A 20,464-nucleotide genomic window follows, 5' to 3' on the forward strand; every position below is an offset into this window, starting at 1 on the left:
ATGAATATAGAGGTTTCAATAAAAATGTTCGTGTGGGTATCTTTCTCACCTCACACTTGTTAGGGACATTGCATACGTAGCTCGTAGGAATATTTCAATTCCTACAGTGTGATAGTATACAAATACAATTGCATAATTTGTATGAGGTATACAAGGTAATTACAAGGTATATAAATACCTTTGGTCGAATGGTCTTGGTCTTGTAAAAAAATATTTGGAAATAACTCTACCTCTTATTCGAAATTATTATTACTTCGTATACATTTATTGTAAGTAGCTATTTACTTTGTTTTTAAGAAGTGATGTACTTCTATATTGAACACACTTTTATATTTCATACTCTAAGATGCGATGGTTAGCACCATCCACTACGTAAGCAAGTGTCTTTTCACCCTTGTTGGTGACGGTAATCCCGCGAACATAATTGAAACCTTCACCAAAAACTCCGAGGAAATCTCCATTTGGGGCGTAAACAAGGACGTGCTCATAACTCCATCCCCGCATTAAACCACTCCGAACAGTTACGTAGATGTTGTCGTTCTGGTCCAACGCAAGCCCACGACAGTCCCACTCCTTACCGTTGTGTTTGACGTCAATGATGCGAACTGGCTCTCTCTTTTTCGGATCAAAAACCTGCACCCTTCGGTTCTTGAACTCGGACACAACCAGGTTACCTCTTGAGTTGATGGCCAGAAACCAAGGAGCATTGAGCTGACCATGAGCTGACCCTTGTCCTCCAATGCTGAAGGTACATTCCCGACGTTTGTCGAAATGAAAGATACAGTGATTTTGACAATCCGCCACGTACACAGAGTCATCTTTACCATCTTTACCCACTGCTATCCCGCAAGGCTTCCGAAGTATCTCCTTACCAAAATCCTGAAACTTTAAATAGTCCTTGAACTCGACTACACAGTGATTGGCGAGATCAGTGACTACTAACGTTTTCCCCGTCCAGGCAACGGCATATGGATCAAACTTGCCCATGCCGGTACTTTCAGGTGAAAAGAATTTGTTTGCAGGGCGGAATTTCGAATCAAAAACCTGGACCTGGTTGTTGGACTTGTCCGTAACTACAAAATTATTCTCATGCGTGATGATATCGTGTGGTTGGTTCATCGGCGGCTTGTAGGTATTCAACAGGTTACCACGGACCCCTGATACTAACTTGACAGGACTTCCCTCGATTTCACTGCCGCAGATCTTCACGTGGACCTGATGGACACCTACTTGATTCAGCCAAACTATGGCCTTACACACACCACTAGCAGGTACTATATCGGGGAACTGGATACGCTGAGAACATTGACCATTGGGTGACTCAACAAACCCCTCTACAGATGAAATCGAACCTGTTCCAACCATTGGAAATCCTTGGCCGCCACGCAAGGTTAAATTGAGTCCAACCTTGGATCCAATCTTGGCGTATGATGTTGTTAGTTGTAATATTGATTTCGATGCATCGGGAATTGGTGAGGGCGTGTTTGACGCCATTTTTGCACCTGTATATAAGACAACATTAATGATCACATTAGTGATATTTATTTTTTTATCAAGTGAGTCACTTGAAAAATACTCAATGACCGGGGTGAGGGGGGGGGGTGAGCAAATTGTTATATTCTGCGTTCTCCCAGACAATTAAATTAGAAATACTAATAGTTGTCTTTTTTTTCGTCATAAAAATACATAACAATATATATGTAAAGAGATACAAGGAGTAACATATACATACATAATGAAATAAGTTCTAAACATTGACTAAAAAAGGAAAAAAATGTAATGATTGAAACATATCAAGGAAGTTAAAACATGAAAAAAAAGATTAAGACAAAAGACGGTTGGATAACCCATATTCAGCTGCACCAATTATTTATGTGCAGCTGGTCTTCCATGGGGACAAAATAAAAGAGAGAGAGCCGTAGGGAGAGGAACATGAGAACAGAAAATAAAGGACAGAAAGGGAAAGGAAGGAAGAAAGAAAAGAAAAGTTAGAAGAAAGAAGGAAAGGAGGAAAAAAATATGTTTGCTTGCTCCCACCCAACTACCCGCTCCCCCAGAAAAAAATAAAGGTCTCGAATGTGACAACGCTGATCTAAAAGAATTTAAGGTCATACAATTACGAATATTAGCTGGGATACTGTTAAACAACTTAGTACACTATAGACAAATGTGCGCTTGCAATAATAAGTTCTGGGTTTGGGGAGGCACAAATTATTTTTTTCGAAAATGGTAAGGTCTTGAGATGTAAAATATGTATTTTGTTAGATAATTGGAAGCCAAATCATGGACGATCTTAAACATCATTGTTTGAATGTGAAAGTTTTGCCTAGACTTTAGGGTTTGCCATTTCAATATTTCATTAATTGAGTCAGTAGAAACATGTGACCGATTATTGATATTAAGGATGATTCTACCAGCTATATTTTGCAACTTTTGTAGCTGATCTGTATATTTGTCATCTAGGAAGATTGCCATATCACATCAGCATAATCCAAGTGGGGCAGTATAACACTCTAATAGATAATTTTCAAATTATTCCTATTGATGAATTTTCTTAATGTTCGGAGGAACGAAATCATTTGACCCACCTTTTCACTTAAGTGGTTAACATAAACATAAGTAGTTAAGGATGAGACCTCATACCAACTTGACCTTTGAGTGACCTTTGACCTTTGACCTTTGACCCCAACTTCCGGTCACTGTTGACCCCACCTTCCGGTCAATCATGACCTTTGACCTTTGGGTACGCGGTAAACAGGAAATTGGATAATGGAGCGCGGGAAGCGATTTTAATTGGATAATGACTCCGCGTGGGGACGCCATCTTAATTGGATAATGACTCCGCGTGGGGACGCCATCTTAATTGGATAATGAAGCGCGGGACGCGATTTTAATTGGATAATGACTCCGCGTGGGGACGCCATCTTAATTGGATATGAGTCCACGTAGGGACTCGATCTACAGGAAATTTAATTAACCTCCGCGTGGGGTGATCTCCCGCGATCTGAATCTCTTCTGAAATGACAGAATGTAAAACAAATAATCATCTTTGGGTTTCAGTGGATAGCACAAACTATCCCTTACTCAGCGACAGGCATGTGATTTTGAATGCTTTCTTTACTCATATTCGCTCCGGGGAAATATAGCTACATCTAATTATCGTCCGGGAAATGATAGTTGTTCCGTCGCTTTCATCTGCTGATTATTTGCTTTATTTTTTAATTTACTGTTTAGAGCGTATTTACATCGATTATGGCTCTGGGCTTGACCGGTCACTAGGATATGTTCAATACAGCTTTCTAGCCTTACGCATGACGTCACCGGCTAGGTAAGCACCGTGATGTCATCCCAGGGAATTACCCTTTACCCGGTATTGCACCACCGTGGCGCAATCGTCATCGCCACGTATAGGATACGATGCACAAAAAAGATATATGATTTCTATACAGTTAAAAAGTGAAAAGTTATCTTTCTCTACCTACCAGCAGGTATGTCAAGTACCTCGCTGTTCACGAATCGATCACCCCATGCATGGCCAACGCGCGTGATTGAACCTGGGATAGCTATTGGAAAGGTGAAACCCGACTCTCTCTGCCTCTTATTACAACAATGATTGGTAATCCAACGTGTGATTATAATCATGACATCTCAGGCTCTACTCATTCCATACATTTCCCCATCAAAACTTTCTGACTTTTTCATACCGTTTTGTTCATACTTCCATACTTTTCATTTTAACTCACATGACCTGCTCGGCTCTCTGACTCGCAAAAAGTATACTATATATTGAAACCAGTAGATGACTCCTTTAAATCAACTTCATTCATCCGCAGTACAGATGGTGATAACATGAAACACTATATAGTCAAGGATGATTCTTTATTATTACTATCATTTATTCTATTCCATTTCAATGTACATAGGTTCAGATATTGTATAAACAGCAGATTTTTAAACGAAGGTAAAAATAAGTTATGTTATCAAATTATGTTGTAATAACAAACTAATTGTTAACTGTCCATTGTTAATATTAAAGTGAAGTTCTCGTTTTTCTATTTCTTCGCTTAACTTAATGGTTTGTAACACATGTCTATGGATGGCATTCAGAAAATATGAACACAATGAAGTTCAAACTGTCATTTATGTTGACGGCGTTTTCTTGGATTATTATTATTCGATAAGCTGATGTCTGTGTCATTAGTTGTAGACTCCATCTTCACCCTCCGTTTCTTCTCCACCATCATCATTATCGTTATCGTCATCTTGATACTGGAATAAGCCATCGAATTGTGAACCATGCCTGTACGCGGTAAACAGGAAATTGGATAATGGAGCGCGGGAAGCGATTTTAATTGGATAAAGTTGTCTTTCTCCGCCTACCGGCGGATATGTCAAGTGTCTCGCATGACGTCACCAGCTACGCAACCACCGTGATGTCATCCCGGGAATTACCCTTATCGCGCCATATCGGTATTGCACCACCGTGGCGCAATCGTCATCGCCACGTATAGGATACGATGCACAAAAAAGATATATGATTTCTATACAGTTAAAAAGTGAAAAGTTATCTTTCTCTACCTACCAGCAGGTATGTCAAGTACCTCGCTGTTCACGAATCGATCACCCCATGCATGGCCAACGCGCGTGATTGAACCTGGGATAGCTATTGGAAAGGTGAAACCCGACTCTCTCTGCCTCTTATTACAACAATGATTGGTAATCCAACGTGTGATTATAATCATGACATCTCAGGCTCTACTCATTCCATACATTTCCCCATCAAAACTTTCTGACTTTTTCATACCGTTTTGTTCATACTTCCATACTTTTCATTTTAACTCACATGACCTGCTCGGCTCTCTGACTCGCAAAAAGTATACTATATATTGAAACCAGTAGATGACTCCTTTAAATCAACTTCATTCATCCGCAGTACAGATGGTGATAACATGAAACACTATACAGTCAAGGATGATTCTTTATTATTACTATCATTTATTCTATACCATTTCAATGTAGATAGGTTCAATTAGTGTATAAACAGCAGATTTTGATACAAAGGTAAAAATAATGTAAGATATGTTCTCAAATTACGTTGTCACAACAAAATAATTAACTGTTCATTGTTAATATGAAAGTGAAGTTCTCGTTTTTTTCTATTTCTTCGTTTAACTTAATGGATTGTAACACATGTCTATGGATGGCATTCAGAATATATGAACACAATGAACTTCAAACTGTCATTTATGTTGACGGCGTTTTCTTGGATTATTCGACAAGCTGATGTTTGTGCCTTTAGTTGTAGGTTCCATCTTCACCCTCCGTTTCTTCTCCACCATCATCATTATCGTCATCGTCACCTTGATACTGGAATAAACCATCGAATTGTGAACCATGCCTGGCTAACACTCTCTGTACGGCTTTCCGGAATTCCATGCCATTCTCTAATCTTTCCGTGAGATCGGACACGATTTCACGATTGATGTCAGCGTCTTCGAGGTACACGTTCTGCTGCAATAACTGAGAGTACAGATCGAAAAAGATGCGTTTGACTGCCCACATTAGTTTCACGTGAGCCTTTGCTTTAGCGTCTTCTTCTTCCATTCCTTCTGAGATGTATTTCTGATATTTTTCGTCTCTCAAGTCCTTGGTGGCCGTCATGGCTTGCTCTAACCATCCTCGATAAGCGAGGTTGTCTTCAGTTTCTTCCATGTTTGCTGTCATTGACGATTCGTGTCCATCGCTTTCTGATACGCTCGTTTCGGAATCACCGTTGGATTCTTCAACTCTTTGCATTTGAGAGGATGGGTCGGATTCTTCATCTTCACTCGTTTCTTCTCCAGTATCATGCTCAATTTGTTCATGCCTCTGCATGTTATATTTCCTACTAAAAGTTTTATCGCATCGTGAACAAGCGTAACGGTTGGACATATCCAATATATTCATGCTGACTCGATGATTATTTGTTGGGAAATGAAGAAAATTAACGTTCAAACTTGTAATTATACGTAATCATGAAACGCGCGCGAAGGTACTTTGATTCTTACGGATTTTTACGCATTCTTACGGATTCTTACTCATTCTTACGGATTCTTACGGATGTTTACTCATTCTTACTCATTCTTACTCATTCTTACTCATTCTTACGGATTCTTACGGATTCTTACTCATTCTTACGGATTCTTACGGATGTTTACGGATGTTTACGGATTCTTACTCATTCTTACGGATGTTTACGGATTCTTACGGATTCTTAGGGATGTTTACGGATCCTTACGGATCCACGTTGGAATGACCCATGCAGCATGCAGCAATCCGTAAAAATCCGTAAGAATGAGTAAGAATCCGTAAACATCCGTAAACATCCCTAAGAATCCGTAAGAATCCGTAAACATCCGTAAGAATGAGTAAGAATCCGTAAACATCCGTAAACATCCGTAAGAATCCATAAGAATGAGTAAGAATCCGTAAGAATCCGTAAGAATGAGTAAGAATGAGTAAGAATGAGTAAGAATGAGTAAGAATGAGTAAACATCCGTAAGAATCCGTAAGAATGAGTAAGAATCCGTAAGAATGCGTAAAAATCCGTAAGAATCAAAGTACCTTCGCGCGCGTTTCATGATTACGTATAATTACAAGTTTGAACGTTAATTTTCTTCATTTCCCAACAAATAATCATCGAGTCAGCATGAATATATTGGATATGTCCAACCGTTACGCTTGTTCACGATGCGATAAAACTTTTAGTAGGAAATATAACATGCAGAGGCATGAACAAATTGAGCATGATACTGGAGAAGAAACGAGTGAAGATGAAGAATCCGACCCATCCTCTCAAATGCAAAGAGTTGAAGAATCCAACGGTGATTCCGAAACGAGCGTATCAGAAAGCGATGGACACGAATCGTCAATGACAGCAAACATGGAAGAAACTGAAGACAACCTCGCTTATCGAGGATGGTTAGAGCAAGCCATGACGGCCACCAAGGACTTGAGAGACGAAAAATATCAGAAATACATCTCAGAAGGAATGGAAGAAGAAGACGCTAAAGCAAAGGCTCACGTGAAACTAATGTGGGCAGTCAAACGCATCTTTTTCGATCTGTACTCTCAGTTCTTGCAGCAGAACGTGTACCTCGAAGACGCTGACATCAATCGTGAAATCGTGTCCGATCTCACGGAAAGATTAGAGAATGGCATGGAATTCCGGAAAGCCGTACAGAGAGTGTTAGCCAGGCATGGTTCACAATTCGATGGTTTATTCCAGTATCAAGGTGACGATGACGATAATGATGATGGTGGAGAAGAAACGGAGGGTGAAGATGGAACCTACAACTAAAGGCACAAACATCAGCTTGTCGAATAATCCAAGAAAACGCCGTCAACATAAATGACAGTTTGAAGTTCATTGTGTTCATATATTCTGAATGCCATCCATAGACATGTGTTACAATCCATTAAGTTAAACGAAGAAATAGAAAAAAACGAGAACTTCACTTTCATATTAACAATGAACAGTTAATTATTTTGTTGTGACAACGTAATTTGAGAACATATCTTACATTATTTTTACCTTTGTATCAAAATCTGCTGTTTATACACTAATTGAACCTATCTACATTGAAATGGTATAGAATAAATGATAGTAATAATAAAGAATCATCCTTGACTGTATAGTGTTTCATGTTATCACCATCTGTACTGCGGATGAATGAAGTTGATTTAAAGGAGTCATCTACTGGTTTCAATATATAGTATACTTTTTGCGAGTCAGAGAGCCGAGCAGGTCATGTGAGTTAAAATGAAAAGTATGGAAGTATGAACAAAACGGTATGAAAAAGTCAGAAAGTTTTGATGGGGAAATGTATGGAATGAGTAGAGCCTGAGATGTCATGATTATAATCACACGTTGGATTACCAATCATTGTTGTAATAAGAGGCAGAGAGAGTCGGGTTTCACCTTTCCAATAGCTATCCCAGGTTCAATCACGCGCGTTGGCCATGCATGGGGTGATCGATTCGTGAACAGCGAGGTACTTGACATACCTGCTGGTAGGTAGAGAAAGATAACTTTTCACTTTTTAACTGTATAGAAATCATATATCTTTTTTGTGCATCGTATCCTATACGTGGCGATGACGATTGCGCCACGGTGGTGCAATACCGATATGGCGCGATAAGGGTAATTCCCGGGATGACATCACGGTGGTTGCGTAGCTGGTGACGTCATGCGAGACACTTGACATATCCGCCGGTAGGCGGAGAAAGACAACTTTATCCAATTAAAATCGCTTCCCGCGCTCCATTATCCAATTTCCTGTTTACCGCGTACAGGCATGGTTCACAATTCGATGGCTTATTCCAGTATCAAGATGACGATAACGATAATGATGATGGTGGAGAAGAAACGGAGGGTGAAGATGGAGTCTACAACTAATGACACAGACATCAGCTTATCGAATAATAATAATCCAAGAAAACGCCGTCAACATAAATGACAGTTTGAACTTCATTGTGTTCATATTTTCTGAATGCCATCCATAGACATGTGTTACAAACCATTAAGTTAAGCGAAGAAATAGAAAAACGAGAACTTCACTTTAATATTAACAATGGACAGTTAACAATTAGTTTGTTATTACAACATAATTTGATAACATAACTTATTTTTACCTTCGTTTAAAAATCTGCTGTTTATACAATATCTGAACCTATGTACATTGAAATGGAATAGAATAAATGATAGTAATAATAAAGAATCATCCTTGACTATATAGTGTTTCATGTTATCACCATCTGTACTGCGGATGAATGAAGTTGATTTAAAGGAGTCATCTACTGGTTTCAATATATAGTATACTTTTTGCGAGTCAGAGAGCCGAGCAGGTCATGTGAGTTAAAATGAAAAGTATGGAAGTATGAACAAAACGGTATGAAAAAGTCAGAAAGTTTTGATGGGGAAATGTATGGAATGAGTAGAGCCTGAGATGTCATGATTATAATCACACGTTGGATTACCAATCATTGTTGTAATAAGAGGCAGAGAGAGTCGGGTTTCACCTTTCCAATAGCTATCCCAGGTTCAATCACGCGCGTTGGCCATGCATGGGGTGATCGATTCGTGAACAGCGAGGTACTTGACATACCTGCTGGTAGGTAGAGAAAGATAACTTTTCACTTTTTAACTGTATAGAAATCATATATCTTTTTTGTGCATCGTATCCTATACGTGGCGATGACGATTGCGCCACGGTGGTGCAATACCGGGTAAAGGGTAATTCCCTGGGATGACATCACGGTGCTTACCTAGCCGGTGACGTCATGCGTAAGGCTAGAAAGCTGTATTGAACATATCCTAGTGACCGGTCAAGCCCAGAGCCATAATCGATGTAAATACGCTCTAAACAGTAAATTAAAAAATAAAGCAAATAATCAGCAGATGAAAGCGACGGAACAACTATCATTTCCCGGACGATAATTAGATGTAGCTATATTTCCCCGGAGCGAATATGAGTAAAGAAAGCATTCAAAATCACATGCCTGTCGCTGAGTAAGGGATAGTTTGTGCTATCCACTGAAACCCAAAGATGATTATTTGTTTTACATTCTGTCATTTCAGAAGAGATTCAGATCGCGGGAGATCACCCCACGCGGAGGTTAATTAAATTTCCTGTAGATCGAGTCCCTACGTGGACTCATATCCAATTAAGATGGCGTCCCCACGCGGAGTCATTATCCAATTAAAATCGCGTCCCGCGCTTCATTATCCAATTAAGATGGCGTCCCCACGCGGAGTCATTATCCAATTAAGATGGCGTCCCCACGCGGAGTCATTATCCAATTAAAATCGCTTCCCGCGCTCCATTATCCAATTTCCTGTTTACCGCGTACCCAAAGGTCAAAGGTCATGATTGACCGGAAGGTGGGGTCAACAGTGACCGGAAGTTGGGGTCAAAGGTCAAAGGTCAAAGGTCACTCAAAGGTCAAGTTGGTATGAGGTCTCATCCTTAACTACTAACATATGATCATCTAACATTTCAGTTCTGCATCAATATACACACCCAAATATTTCAGCGAAGATAATTGTTTGATAGTATGACCATCCATTCTTAAATCATTCTTAAAGCATGCACATTGTTTTTTCATAATTAATTTTAAGTCTATTCGTGTCCATCCATCTATCTAGAATTAGCAACTGTCTATTAAACGTTGAGTGAACTATGTAAAGGATCTTAATGAGAAAAGTAAATCACAGTGTCATCTGCATAGAGATGGATGTTGCATGACTTGAAAATAGTAGGTAAATCATTAATTAAAATTATAAAAAGCAGCGGACCTAGTATCGATCCTTGAGGAACCCTTGCCTGATTGGTAATTCTTCAGAGTTGCAGTTATAAATACATGTTACAATTTTTCTATCTGAAAGGTAGCTTTGAAACCAGTTCAAATTCGTTTCTTTTATCCCAGCTCTTTTCAAGTTTTGCCAGCAGACATTGAATGTTAACCATATCAAAAGCTTTTTGGAGGTCGACGACGACCGCACCCTTGTATTTCCAATCATCAAGGTCTATTGACCAATCATCCGTGCCTTTCATTCGGGCAGTTGAGGTAGAATGTTTAGGACGGAAGCCTGATTGGTCCAAAGTGATAACGTTATTACAATTTAAATGTTGTACGAGCCGTTTATGGATTAATCTTTCAAGAACCTTCGATAAGCAAGAAAGAATGGAAATCGGTCTGTAGTTATTTGGATTTGATTGATCACATTTTTTGTGTAACGGAATAACTTTAGCAATTTTCCATCTCTTTGGTGTCTGCACTTTGAAGTCAGGTCCGACCTTTTGTTTAGTGAGTCACTAAACAAAAGGTCGGAACTGATTTCAAATTGCAGACACCGAACGAGCCCCTTTTGCAAACAAACTGAAATAGGTCTAACCCCTTTTTAAATAAAGTACTTTTTCTTTGCCATGTTTGTTCACTTTTGATGGGAATTTCAACTTTTCTTTGGTAATATCTAATAGAGCAATTAAAAGTCTACACATTGAGAAAAAAAAATTTGCTGAAAAATGGATCTAACCCTTTTGCTATTGAGCTTTTCATAATTATATTAGTAATGGTGGTACAATGATAATTTCAATAATGATACAAAACTGTATAAAAAATTAAATATTTACCTTTACATGTAAGTAATAAATTTAGGCTTATTGTCCCCCCCCCCCATAGGTCAGTACGGATATGGGTTTTAGTATGGCTATGTATGCATACATGTATATGTGTGGTGTGAATGTGTGTAAGCATCGCCTCCTGCCTATTTTTTTTCATGAAAGAATATTGAGAGCGAGCGGATTTCCTGACTTCATGTAATCGTATCAGTGTAGCATAATTACAATAATGAGGATGATGACAATTACTGTGAAATTATATCATAAGCCTATAAAGAATAAAAGTATATTTTTCCAACCTAAATCATTCACCCTAAACAAAATAAAAACAATAATGTGTTTCTTTGCATTAAATGCATAATACGCCTTATTAAGATATGAAATCACCCATTATACTCGTTCAACAACATTGCACATAAAGCATATACCGCGTTGTTGTGTTGCCAATAAGTAATGCATTAAGCCCCTTTAACATTTGGTGATGCGACTGCTTACAACCGTTGAGATTGTGTGCAACATATTATTGTGACCTAATGATCGCAAAACGATCCAACGACTAGCTCATGAGTCACGACTGGCTTACTATACGTCTTGGTGAAAGGAGATAGGTTGTGAGTCAGTCAGGGAGTAAAGTGTACGGTGGCCTTAATTAAAGCAAATCACGACTGCTACAAAGCTTACTTTTCTTTCCCTGTGGCCCGTATTCCATTTACAATCATCATGATCATTGTGGGCATTAACTGCCCGTCAGTCATGTCAGTATGGTAATGACGTTATTTCCATGTGCTGATTGATTTAATTTAGTTTTAACATATATTTATGCTTTTTATAGGATAAAACAATCACAAGTGATCAGGATAGATTCCTTTAAGGGTTTCTGTTACTATATTCCATTTTCTTAAGCAAGTCTGACCTAAAAAAGGACATTTCTTAAAAAATTGATTCTGGACAGTAATGCGCACTTAAATCATTATTATGGGGATAGTGCAATTATTATTGTATACCTTTCATTTCTTGTGACACGGATGAATAGCGAGTTCTTGTATCTGGAAAAGAAGAATATTATATTCTTACCACTTAATGTATAATTCATTTAAACAATTAGCAATCTGTATCAATTTGAATGTGCTTCAGGGACGTTTAGTAATACAACTGTTTAAAATCCACTGATATGGATTTAGTAAACTATTGCAAATAAAGAGCTGCACTCTAACCTCTTACAGAGTATTGATATTCTAATATTAAAATGATTAATATGTGGACTCACTGTACCTTCAGATTGGTTATTTCGTAAATACTTCTAACATGTCTAATAAAAACAATATAATCATTCACTCATCGTTGACCAATTATTATGTGAGAGCTGCTCATACATTGTGATTTCACAAAATCAATCTTCAAACTCTCAAAGTGTTATTCTTTTGTAGATTCTTGTCGTACTTCCATTTTTATCTTCATCTCACTGTTATTTTATTCAAACTAACGACGTACGTTGGTGTGGAATTTCATCTTTACACACTAACAAGGCTTATAATTCTACTCCATAATACAGTTTGTTATATGACTTACGATTTCTTTTCCTCCAGAGAAAATAGACAATTGGAGAGAAAAGTATCAACGAGGCAAGCACTGAAGAAAAAGATATAGAATGCGAAAAATGTGTCTTTAAACGATTAATCCTTTAATACGATTTATTTTCCTCCAGAGAAAATAGACATTTGAAGAGAAGAATATCAACGAGGCAAGTACTGAAGGAAAAGATATAGAATGCGACAAATGCGTCTTTAAACGATTAATCCCGATGCAAGGAATTAGACCCCCTACCCCATCCCTTTCCCTCTCTTCTCTCTTTCTCTCTCTCTCTCTCTTCCAAATAAATGTGTAAAATCTGGAAGAAAAGCATTTTTCTTTTAGTTAGAACATAGGGCCAAGTAATATGAATTACGGAATATGAAATAGAAATGAAATCATCTTTTTTACTTAACCAGTTAACCGCGGGGCATTAGTCGGGCAGGTCCAGATTTGAGATTAATTGATTGCATTTATTCTTTTTCATTCCAAAATAAAGATAAAGTTCATGCCCTAGCTAGCCAAGGCTAGCCTAAGCCTAGCTTAGCATTTTGTCTTGTCATTAATGCAGATTTGATAAGTGTTTAAGAATTGGATCTAGATACAGATCTAAGCCCATGGCCCTGGGAAGCGGGGGTGCTGGGGGTGCTTCAGCTGGGGGTACTGAGGCATTTCCTTGGCATGCTTGGGGGTGCTGCGTGCGTTGTTTTACCATAGGCAGCGGGGCAGCACCCCCTGGAAATCTGGTATGATAAATGACAGAAATGTACATGTAATAAAAATGAACGACGTTTTGTAGGAACCCCTCCCCTATTTCAGAATTCTGATACACAGCGCGTGCTTAAATTCAACCTTTTTCAGATCGGAATATCTATTTTTTTCAGCTCGCGCTCGCATTAATTGCACAGTTATATACCTATCCTGTTCATGATTAGAAAAGTGCTTAGAATGTCCCGTTTTTAGGTCTGAAATCTCAAGTCTGTTTGCGCTCGCATCAATTGTATAGTTATATACCTATCGTGTTCATGATTACAAAAAGTGCTTGGAATGTCCAGTCTTTTTAGGTTGGAATGTCAAAAATTTTCGGCACGCTCTTCGCGCTCGCTTGATTTTATTGTTAAAATAGGTATAGTATTCATGAGTAACTGCTAACAATCCTCATAACAGGTCCCGTTTCGATCAGGCCAGAACATGTATCAATATACATGTATATACACTGTTGGTCATGAAGGTGGAATAAAATATTTTGGAATAAAAATTGACAGTTTTGATGGTATTTGAAAGGCTACGCGTAGAGAAAATGGTAATTGAGTGATTACATATTAAATGTTTCCCCATTACACAGGTGACATTAAAACATGAGAAATTTGGATTACGTAATAAATTATTTTGTTGTAGACTATAAAAGCCTATGCATATGACATTCTGTCCCTTTCCCTGATTTAGCACTGTGTATAAGAAGGTTGCATTTTTTCGCGCTCGCTTGATTTTATTGTTAAAATAGGTATAGTATTCATGAGTAACTGCAAACAATCCTCATAACAGGTCCCGTTTCGATCAGGCCAGAACATGTATCAATATACATGTATATACACTGTTGGTCATGAAGGTGGAATAAAATATTTTGGAATAAAAATTGACAGTTTTGATGGTATTTGAAAGGCTACGCGTAGAGAAAATGGTAATTGAGTGATTACATATTAAATGTTTCCCCATTACACAGGTGACATTAAAACATGAGAAATTTGGATTACGTAATAAATTATTTTGTTGTAGACTATAAAAGCCTATGCATATGACATTCTGTCCCTTTCCCTGATTTAGCACTGTGTATAAGAAGGTTGCATTTTTTCGAGTTCCTTGTACCGTTTGAAATAAAAATCGGTAGAGACGTTCCCTGGACTATGCCTGGTCCAACGGCAACAGCAACACGCGAGAGAGTGGTAGCACTGCGACAGGAGGGCTACAAGCAGACTGATATCGCAAAAGTCCTAGGGATATCAGAGAGTGCAGTCTCTAAGATCCTGAAACGTCAACGTGAGGCGGGGAATGTGCGACCACGGAAATCTCCAGGACTTTCCAGATTGACCACAAGAAAAGATGATCGCCAACTGTTGAATTTCAGCCGCAGAAACCGGAAACTGCCCACGAGCAGTCTTCGTCGCTTGTGGAGAAGATATCTTGAGATCAACGTTTCCCGGTCAACCGTTAATCGCAGATTGCTCCAACATGGTTACCGAGCACGACGGTTGACCCAATGTCCACGCCTGTCTGTTCGCCACAGAGTAGCTCGTCTTCTTTGGGCTAGGGAGCACAGAAGGCTTCATCCAGGACATTGGCAACATGTGGTCTTCACGGACGAGAGCCGGTTCATCCTTGACCGAAAGGATGGGAGACAACGAGTTCGTCGATTAGCCGAGGAAAACCTTTGCGATGAATGTATCCACGAGACGACTCAAGACTCAAGTGATGATATGGGCCGGCATCGAATTATGGAGGGAAAACGCCACTGGTGGTTCCAGACGGAAACGTCAACGCCGCCTACAGGGATATCTTGGAGTTCCACTGTCTTCCATATGCAAGACGAGTGTATGGGCACAATTTCCGACTGCAGGATGACAACGCTAGACCGCACAGGGCCGCTGCAGTAAGGGAATTCCTGGAGGCAGAGGGCATCGTACAGTTGCCATGGCCAGCTTGTCCGGCGGATATGAACCCCATAGAGCATGCATGGGATGCCCTAGGCCGAGCCATCAACGACAGAGAGGTCATTCCTCAAAATCTGCAGGAGTTGGCAGATGCTCTGAGGGGAAAATGGGACGCTATGCCTGTTGACGTCATCAACATGCTAGTGCATAGACAGCACGCCACGACGTCTGCTTGCGCTGGTTCGTGCCAGGGCCAGGGTGGACATACCCGATACTAGTGACTGAGTAAGAACAATGACTCAAGTTTGATGCAAATTTGTCCATGAAATCACAAAAAAGAAGTCATCTGGAAAACTGAGAGAGATTAAAAATAAATATCTCATGATCCTTTAATTTACTGTATATTGTCGTCATTGTTGTTCTATGCTCATGACATCCATCGCTTAGGACATAAACTTGTAAAATATCACTGTCAAACGTGTGTAAAAGGCAGAATAATAAAGTAAAGGGGTTATCATGCTCTATAAATGCCATATTCAAATCATGTTGTAATAATTACGCTGTGAAAATTTGGTGAAAAAAAATATTCCACCTTTATGACCAACAGTGTATATATATTCGGAATCATGTTGTTTCAATCACGGCTTTGCGTCGTAATAATTGTACCCCATTATGGAGTCCTACCCATAATAAATAACTTATATAGGATGTTTACACGAATGTCAGTTACGCAAATCTTAAATTCATTTTCCTCAATCTTGAAAAAAAAAGACTTTTAAACGAGATCTAAATATTATCGTGGTTACTTAAAAACATATTCTTTAAATTAGGCAGTATTTTTAACTTACAAATCATTAATATTATCAGAACAGTTGGTTTGGATTTTCGTTCATCATGCAGTAGGACTGATGTGGATTCATCTTCAGAACGTCCAGGGATGTTAGATGCTACGCAAGTATACAGTTCTTTGCTCCCCCTTACAGCGATTGTGACCGTTTTATTTCTGGTTCCGTCAGTGTTATTCAATTCTCTAATTTCCAGTGGTTCTACTTGTTTTGATCCATATAGGAAATAGAGATGTAGAGCCGGGTAGTAGCCATTAGCTTCACATGTCAGAGTCAGCTTTGATTTAGCAACGAGAGTGCAATATTCGTTTGTTGAACTGTACTTGCCAGTGTAAACGCATTCTTGGATAGTTGGAAATGGTGCCAAGGGTTGGGCTGGAAATTTGAATCAGATACAAGTATGATTCTTTGAATTTCCGGATGTTGATATTCATTAATAATAGATATCAAAAAGTTAAGCAACTTTTAAATTTATTGCTGGTTGATATTGCTCTTACTCATTCTTTTATTGACAAACAATAATTTAAATGCACTATTTCTGTCTGTCCTGACAAAAACAGTATACATGTGTAGGCCCTATATTATTTTCTTTCTTCGAAAAGTTTCATTTCGTGCATCCCTGACAAATATGGTGATTTTATAGTCTCTCCGTTTTATGAAAGATCCGTGAGTAAGTATTATTAAGAAAAGTACGAATTGTCTAAGGAAAATAACTGCCACTAAAATCCCTGAAAAGTTTTTCAAGAAAGAAAAGCTCAAATTAATGTTAAAATTAATAATTCTGGACACCGCGATTTTACTCAATGTTTTTGTTATACATAATGTATATAAGTGGCCGTTGAATCAATACGGTTTATAATAATGGCAACCTTGCCATTATGGAAAACATGTTTATAGGAAAAAATGTTTCAAGGCCTGTTACATTGAAAGTTATCATAATGACAAGATTACCATACTTGAAAGTCCTTCATGAAACGGGCCCCTGCTGTGAAATCCATATGGACAAGTTTACTTACCAATCACAGTGACGAATGTCTTATCCTTGAAAGATATCCCTGTGTCAAAGTCAGTCACTTCGCAAACATAAAGACCTTCATGGTGAACCCGAACTTCCCCGATGACCAAGGAGTAATCTTGGGTGATATTGTAGGTGCCCTGGTTGTACCCTGTTCCATTTACTTCAGTAGCACCTTGGTGATTTTCTATTACAACAAGGCTCTGGTTTGCTGAAGAAGAAGTTATCTTTGTCCAGGAGACTCTTCTAGCTTTGATATGAACAGTACACCGCAGAATGGCATACGATGCTACGCGCATATGCAGGGTGACATGAGGACTCATTTCAAGTGCAGTATCTGGTAAAAAAAATGGCAACAATCTTATCAAATGTGTTAACCCTCACCAAAGCACACACTCTCCTACACCCCTACTACCATCACCACCACCATAGCGACAGTTTAACCACCCCTCTTCTTCTTCTTTTTTCATAATCAGAATTTAAAGAAAGCATCGGCCTGGGCTTTAATTCACTCGGCAAAGAGAATGTATTTCAAAAAGTAATCTTAGGAGGAGAGTGCCATTGGCCTATGCCCATTCAAAATGTACTATAGAAATAAGATTAACTTTCAGAAATGGTCAAATGGAGTTTTGTACATGGATATGAAGTACGAAGAGAAAGGCGTTGGGCAAAATGTGTGAAATTTTCAAAAGAAATGAAAAGGTGGACTTTAATTAAGACAAGAATGGTCAAAGTGGATACTTTTCGTACATACAACCATGGGCGGAAATCCCAGGGGGAAAAGGGGTGGGGGACTCGTCCCCCTAAAATTTGGAAGGGGGTGGGGACACACTATCATATGTCCCGCTACTATTTGTGGTCTTTTATTAGTGATGGAAAAAAGCCAACTCGTGCCCCCCCCCCCCCCCATTTCGAAAGCCATAATAAAAATGTGTAATAGAAAAAAGTTTTTTTTCCCAAGTGTGGCCCCCTTTTGAAAGTGATGACCTCTTTTTTTTTTCTCGTCAAATTTGTTTTGGACGATATGACCTTACATTTTGGGTGATAACTTTTTTTTTTCCTGACAAATTTTCTGGGGATTTTCAAATCCTGAATCCGCCCCTTGTCCCCCTACCTTTGGGGAGAGATTTCCGCCCATACATACAACCATTTAAAGGTATATACCTAATTATTATCAAAATTCCCGCAACCTATAATATTGATCTTACTTGCAACTGAAACATCAGTGTAGTTATCGATCAAATGCCCGACGTAGTTAGATACCGTACAATAAACAAGTCCTGCATCTGAAGCTGAGACATTTTTTAGAATTAAGGAAAAGTTATCACCGATGTCGTAACTTCCATCGTCATATCGGGGACCCGATATTGCACCATCGTCCCACACGATCGAAAAGATTGGATTCAAGGGATCGAATTTGCCTTTACTCCAGTACACTGCCCAAGGTTTTCCGTAGAAACGACATGTTAGAACACCTTGGCTTCCACTAACGAGTGTCTTCTGCATTTCTGTATAAACCAGGCCGTCTGGGACTGCTCCTAGAGAATATGTGCCTGAATCGATTCATCAATAGAATCAATAGAATGATAGTTAGGTAATTTATCAAGATAGCGAAGGTCTGAGAGTCATGGCCTTATTCGGCACGTTATTTACAGGAGAGGCAGGCTGATGAAGATTTATTTTCTATGTCGAAGTACATATCCTTAATCTCATCTTTGCTAGTTTAAAGGTTGTAATAATGTTGGATAAATCTCGAGAACAACATGCAAGAGAATCAATTCAAATCTCCTAAAACACACACACACAAAAAAAATCTTATTTTTTACACAAGTTATGATGGAAAACATGGCTGGCGGTCATCTCTTTTCGACTTATTCTGAAACATGCAAGTTATTCGCAATAACTTTGTGAATCATAGTCAGTTTCTACGTGATAAGATTGACAGAATGAAAAAGAAAGTTTTAATAATCGTAACAAAAGCGACGTGCTCTTTTTAATTTTCAAAATAACAACTTCCTTCAATTTTCTCGGCTCTCCAGAAGTTATCAAGAAGTCAGATTCTTGTTCCTACAGACATCAGCAGAGATACTCAGGAGTAATGACGACTAACTAAGCTACACCCGTCCCCAATTGAGCAATCTTCATCCATCTGTCGGAGTACGCAGAAAGGGTGTAATTTTTGCACCCTCCAAATGCAACACTATAGGAGATAATTGTGGATGCCTCTTTCCTCAATATGAAACTTTTTTTCTTCACATTTTGGGGTGTTGTTAGCTGCATTCTGCGTCATTTAAGACTGCACAGTACCTGTTGTACAATAACATTAGGAGAAAGAACAATTTTATACTTTTGATAGCAGAATACATGTACCCATTGGTGCAAATTGCATTGCAAAAGGTCATTTCTGAGCGCAAGCAATAACAAAAGGTGTACGTTTGGTACTTTTTTTTCAAAAAGGATGCAAAATTACGCCCCAAAAGGGCACTGATGCTGCTGTTGAATTTGCGGTGTAACTTGATTTCTTTCTAAGCGGAGATAATTTTGTACCGTGATTACTTCAGTATACGCTATGCCTGAGGTTACTACATTATCATCTGTCTTTTCATAAGTACATTTTAACTACACCATGTATTCATTCAACATTCAACAATTATTTTCTAAGACTAGAAGCCTTCTCTAAGTAATTCACTATACTTACCCAATGGCACCAAGAACATTAGTATTAACAGACACCACATCGTTACTACCCTGTCCGCCATGCTTACTTCACGAGGGGAAAATGACTGTGAATTTGATTTGGGACTTTGCACCAGGCGAAGCGAGAAAGAAAGAGGGGGGACGGATGCTCTTTGAAAACCATGATTCATCAAGACTAGCGGGGAAATTCGAAATATTTTTTCCTTATCTAGCTACCTTTTTACCTTAGAAAAATTAAAGCGGTTGAGTATAAATTCTTTCTATCCTATATATTTGTCTGTCTCTGCTCTTCCTCTCCCCTTCTAGTTCCTCTCCTCTTTCTCTACCCTCCCCCCTCTCTCTCTCTCCCGGCTTTCTCAATCTTCCCCTTCTCAATCTCCCCCCCCCTCTCTCTCTCGTCATATTCCATTTCCCCAATCTCTCACCATTTCTCTCGCTCCCCTTCTCTTTTCGACATTCCCCAACAAAATTTAAATAAAAACAATCAATGTCATTGGTTATTGCGAATATTATCTTATAACGCGACTC

General features: G+C 38.8%; 2 protein-coding genes across 2 annotated transcripts; both read right to left on the bottom strand.

Moving 5' to 3' along the window:
• Nucleotides 1-327: 327 nt before the first annotated feature.
• LOC129271929 (E3 ubiquitin-protein ligase TRIM71-like) lies at nucleotides 328-1,494 on the bottom strand. Its single transcript, XM_054909180.2, has one exon. It carries the CDS (start codon nucleotides 1,492-1,494, stop codon nucleotides 328-330), a length of 1,167 nt encoding a protein of 388 aa, XP_054765155.2.
• Nucleotides 1,495-15,774: 14,280 nt separating this feature from the next.
• Nucleotides 15,775-20,026, bottom strand: LOC135156011 (uncharacterized). Its single transcript, XM_064106854.1, has 4 exons — nucleotides 19,938-20,026; nucleotides 18,448-18,792; nucleotides 17,241-17,576; nucleotides 15,775-16,599 (listed from the first exon to the last, which is right to left on the bottom strand). Exons 1-4 carry the CDS (start codon nucleotides 19,996-19,998, stop codon nucleotides 16,166-16,168), a joined length of 1,176 nt encoding a protein of 391 aa, XP_063962924.1. The 5' UTR covers nucleotides 19,999-20,026; the 3' UTR covers nucleotides 15,775-16,165.
• Between the last annotated feature and the right edge of the window lie 438 nt (nucleotides 20,027-20,464).

This window comes from Lytechinus pictus, chromosome 11 (assembly GCF_037042905.1).
Source record: "Lytechinus pictus isolate F3 Inbred chromosome 11, Lp3.0, whole genome shotgun sequence".
NCBI classification, from domain to species: domain Eukaryota; kingdom Metazoa; phylum Echinodermata; class Echinoidea; order Temnopleuroida; family Toxopneustidae; genus Lytechinus; species Lytechinus pictus.

What these genes read in the sequence shown, in the direction of transcription:
- LOC129271929 (XM_054909180.2), bottom strand. Translation starts at nt 1,494, where the DNA reads ATGGCGTCAAACACGCCCTCACCAATTCCCGATGCATCGAAATCAATA.
- LOC135156011 (XM_064106854.1), bottom strand. Translation starts at nt 19,998, where the DNA reads ATGGCGGACAGGGTAGTAACGATGTGGTGTCTGTTAATACTAATGTTC. An exon ending in CACTGATGTTTCAGTTGCAA is followed by an intron (nt 17,577 to 18,447) that starts GTAAGATCAATA and finishes TTTTTTTACCAG; the next exon opens with ATACTGCACTTGAAATGAGT. An exon ending in GACATTCGTCACTGTGATTG is followed by an intron (nt 16,600 to 17,240) that starts GTAAGTAAACTT and finishes TCAAATTTCCAG; the next exon opens with CCCAACCCTTGGCACCATTT.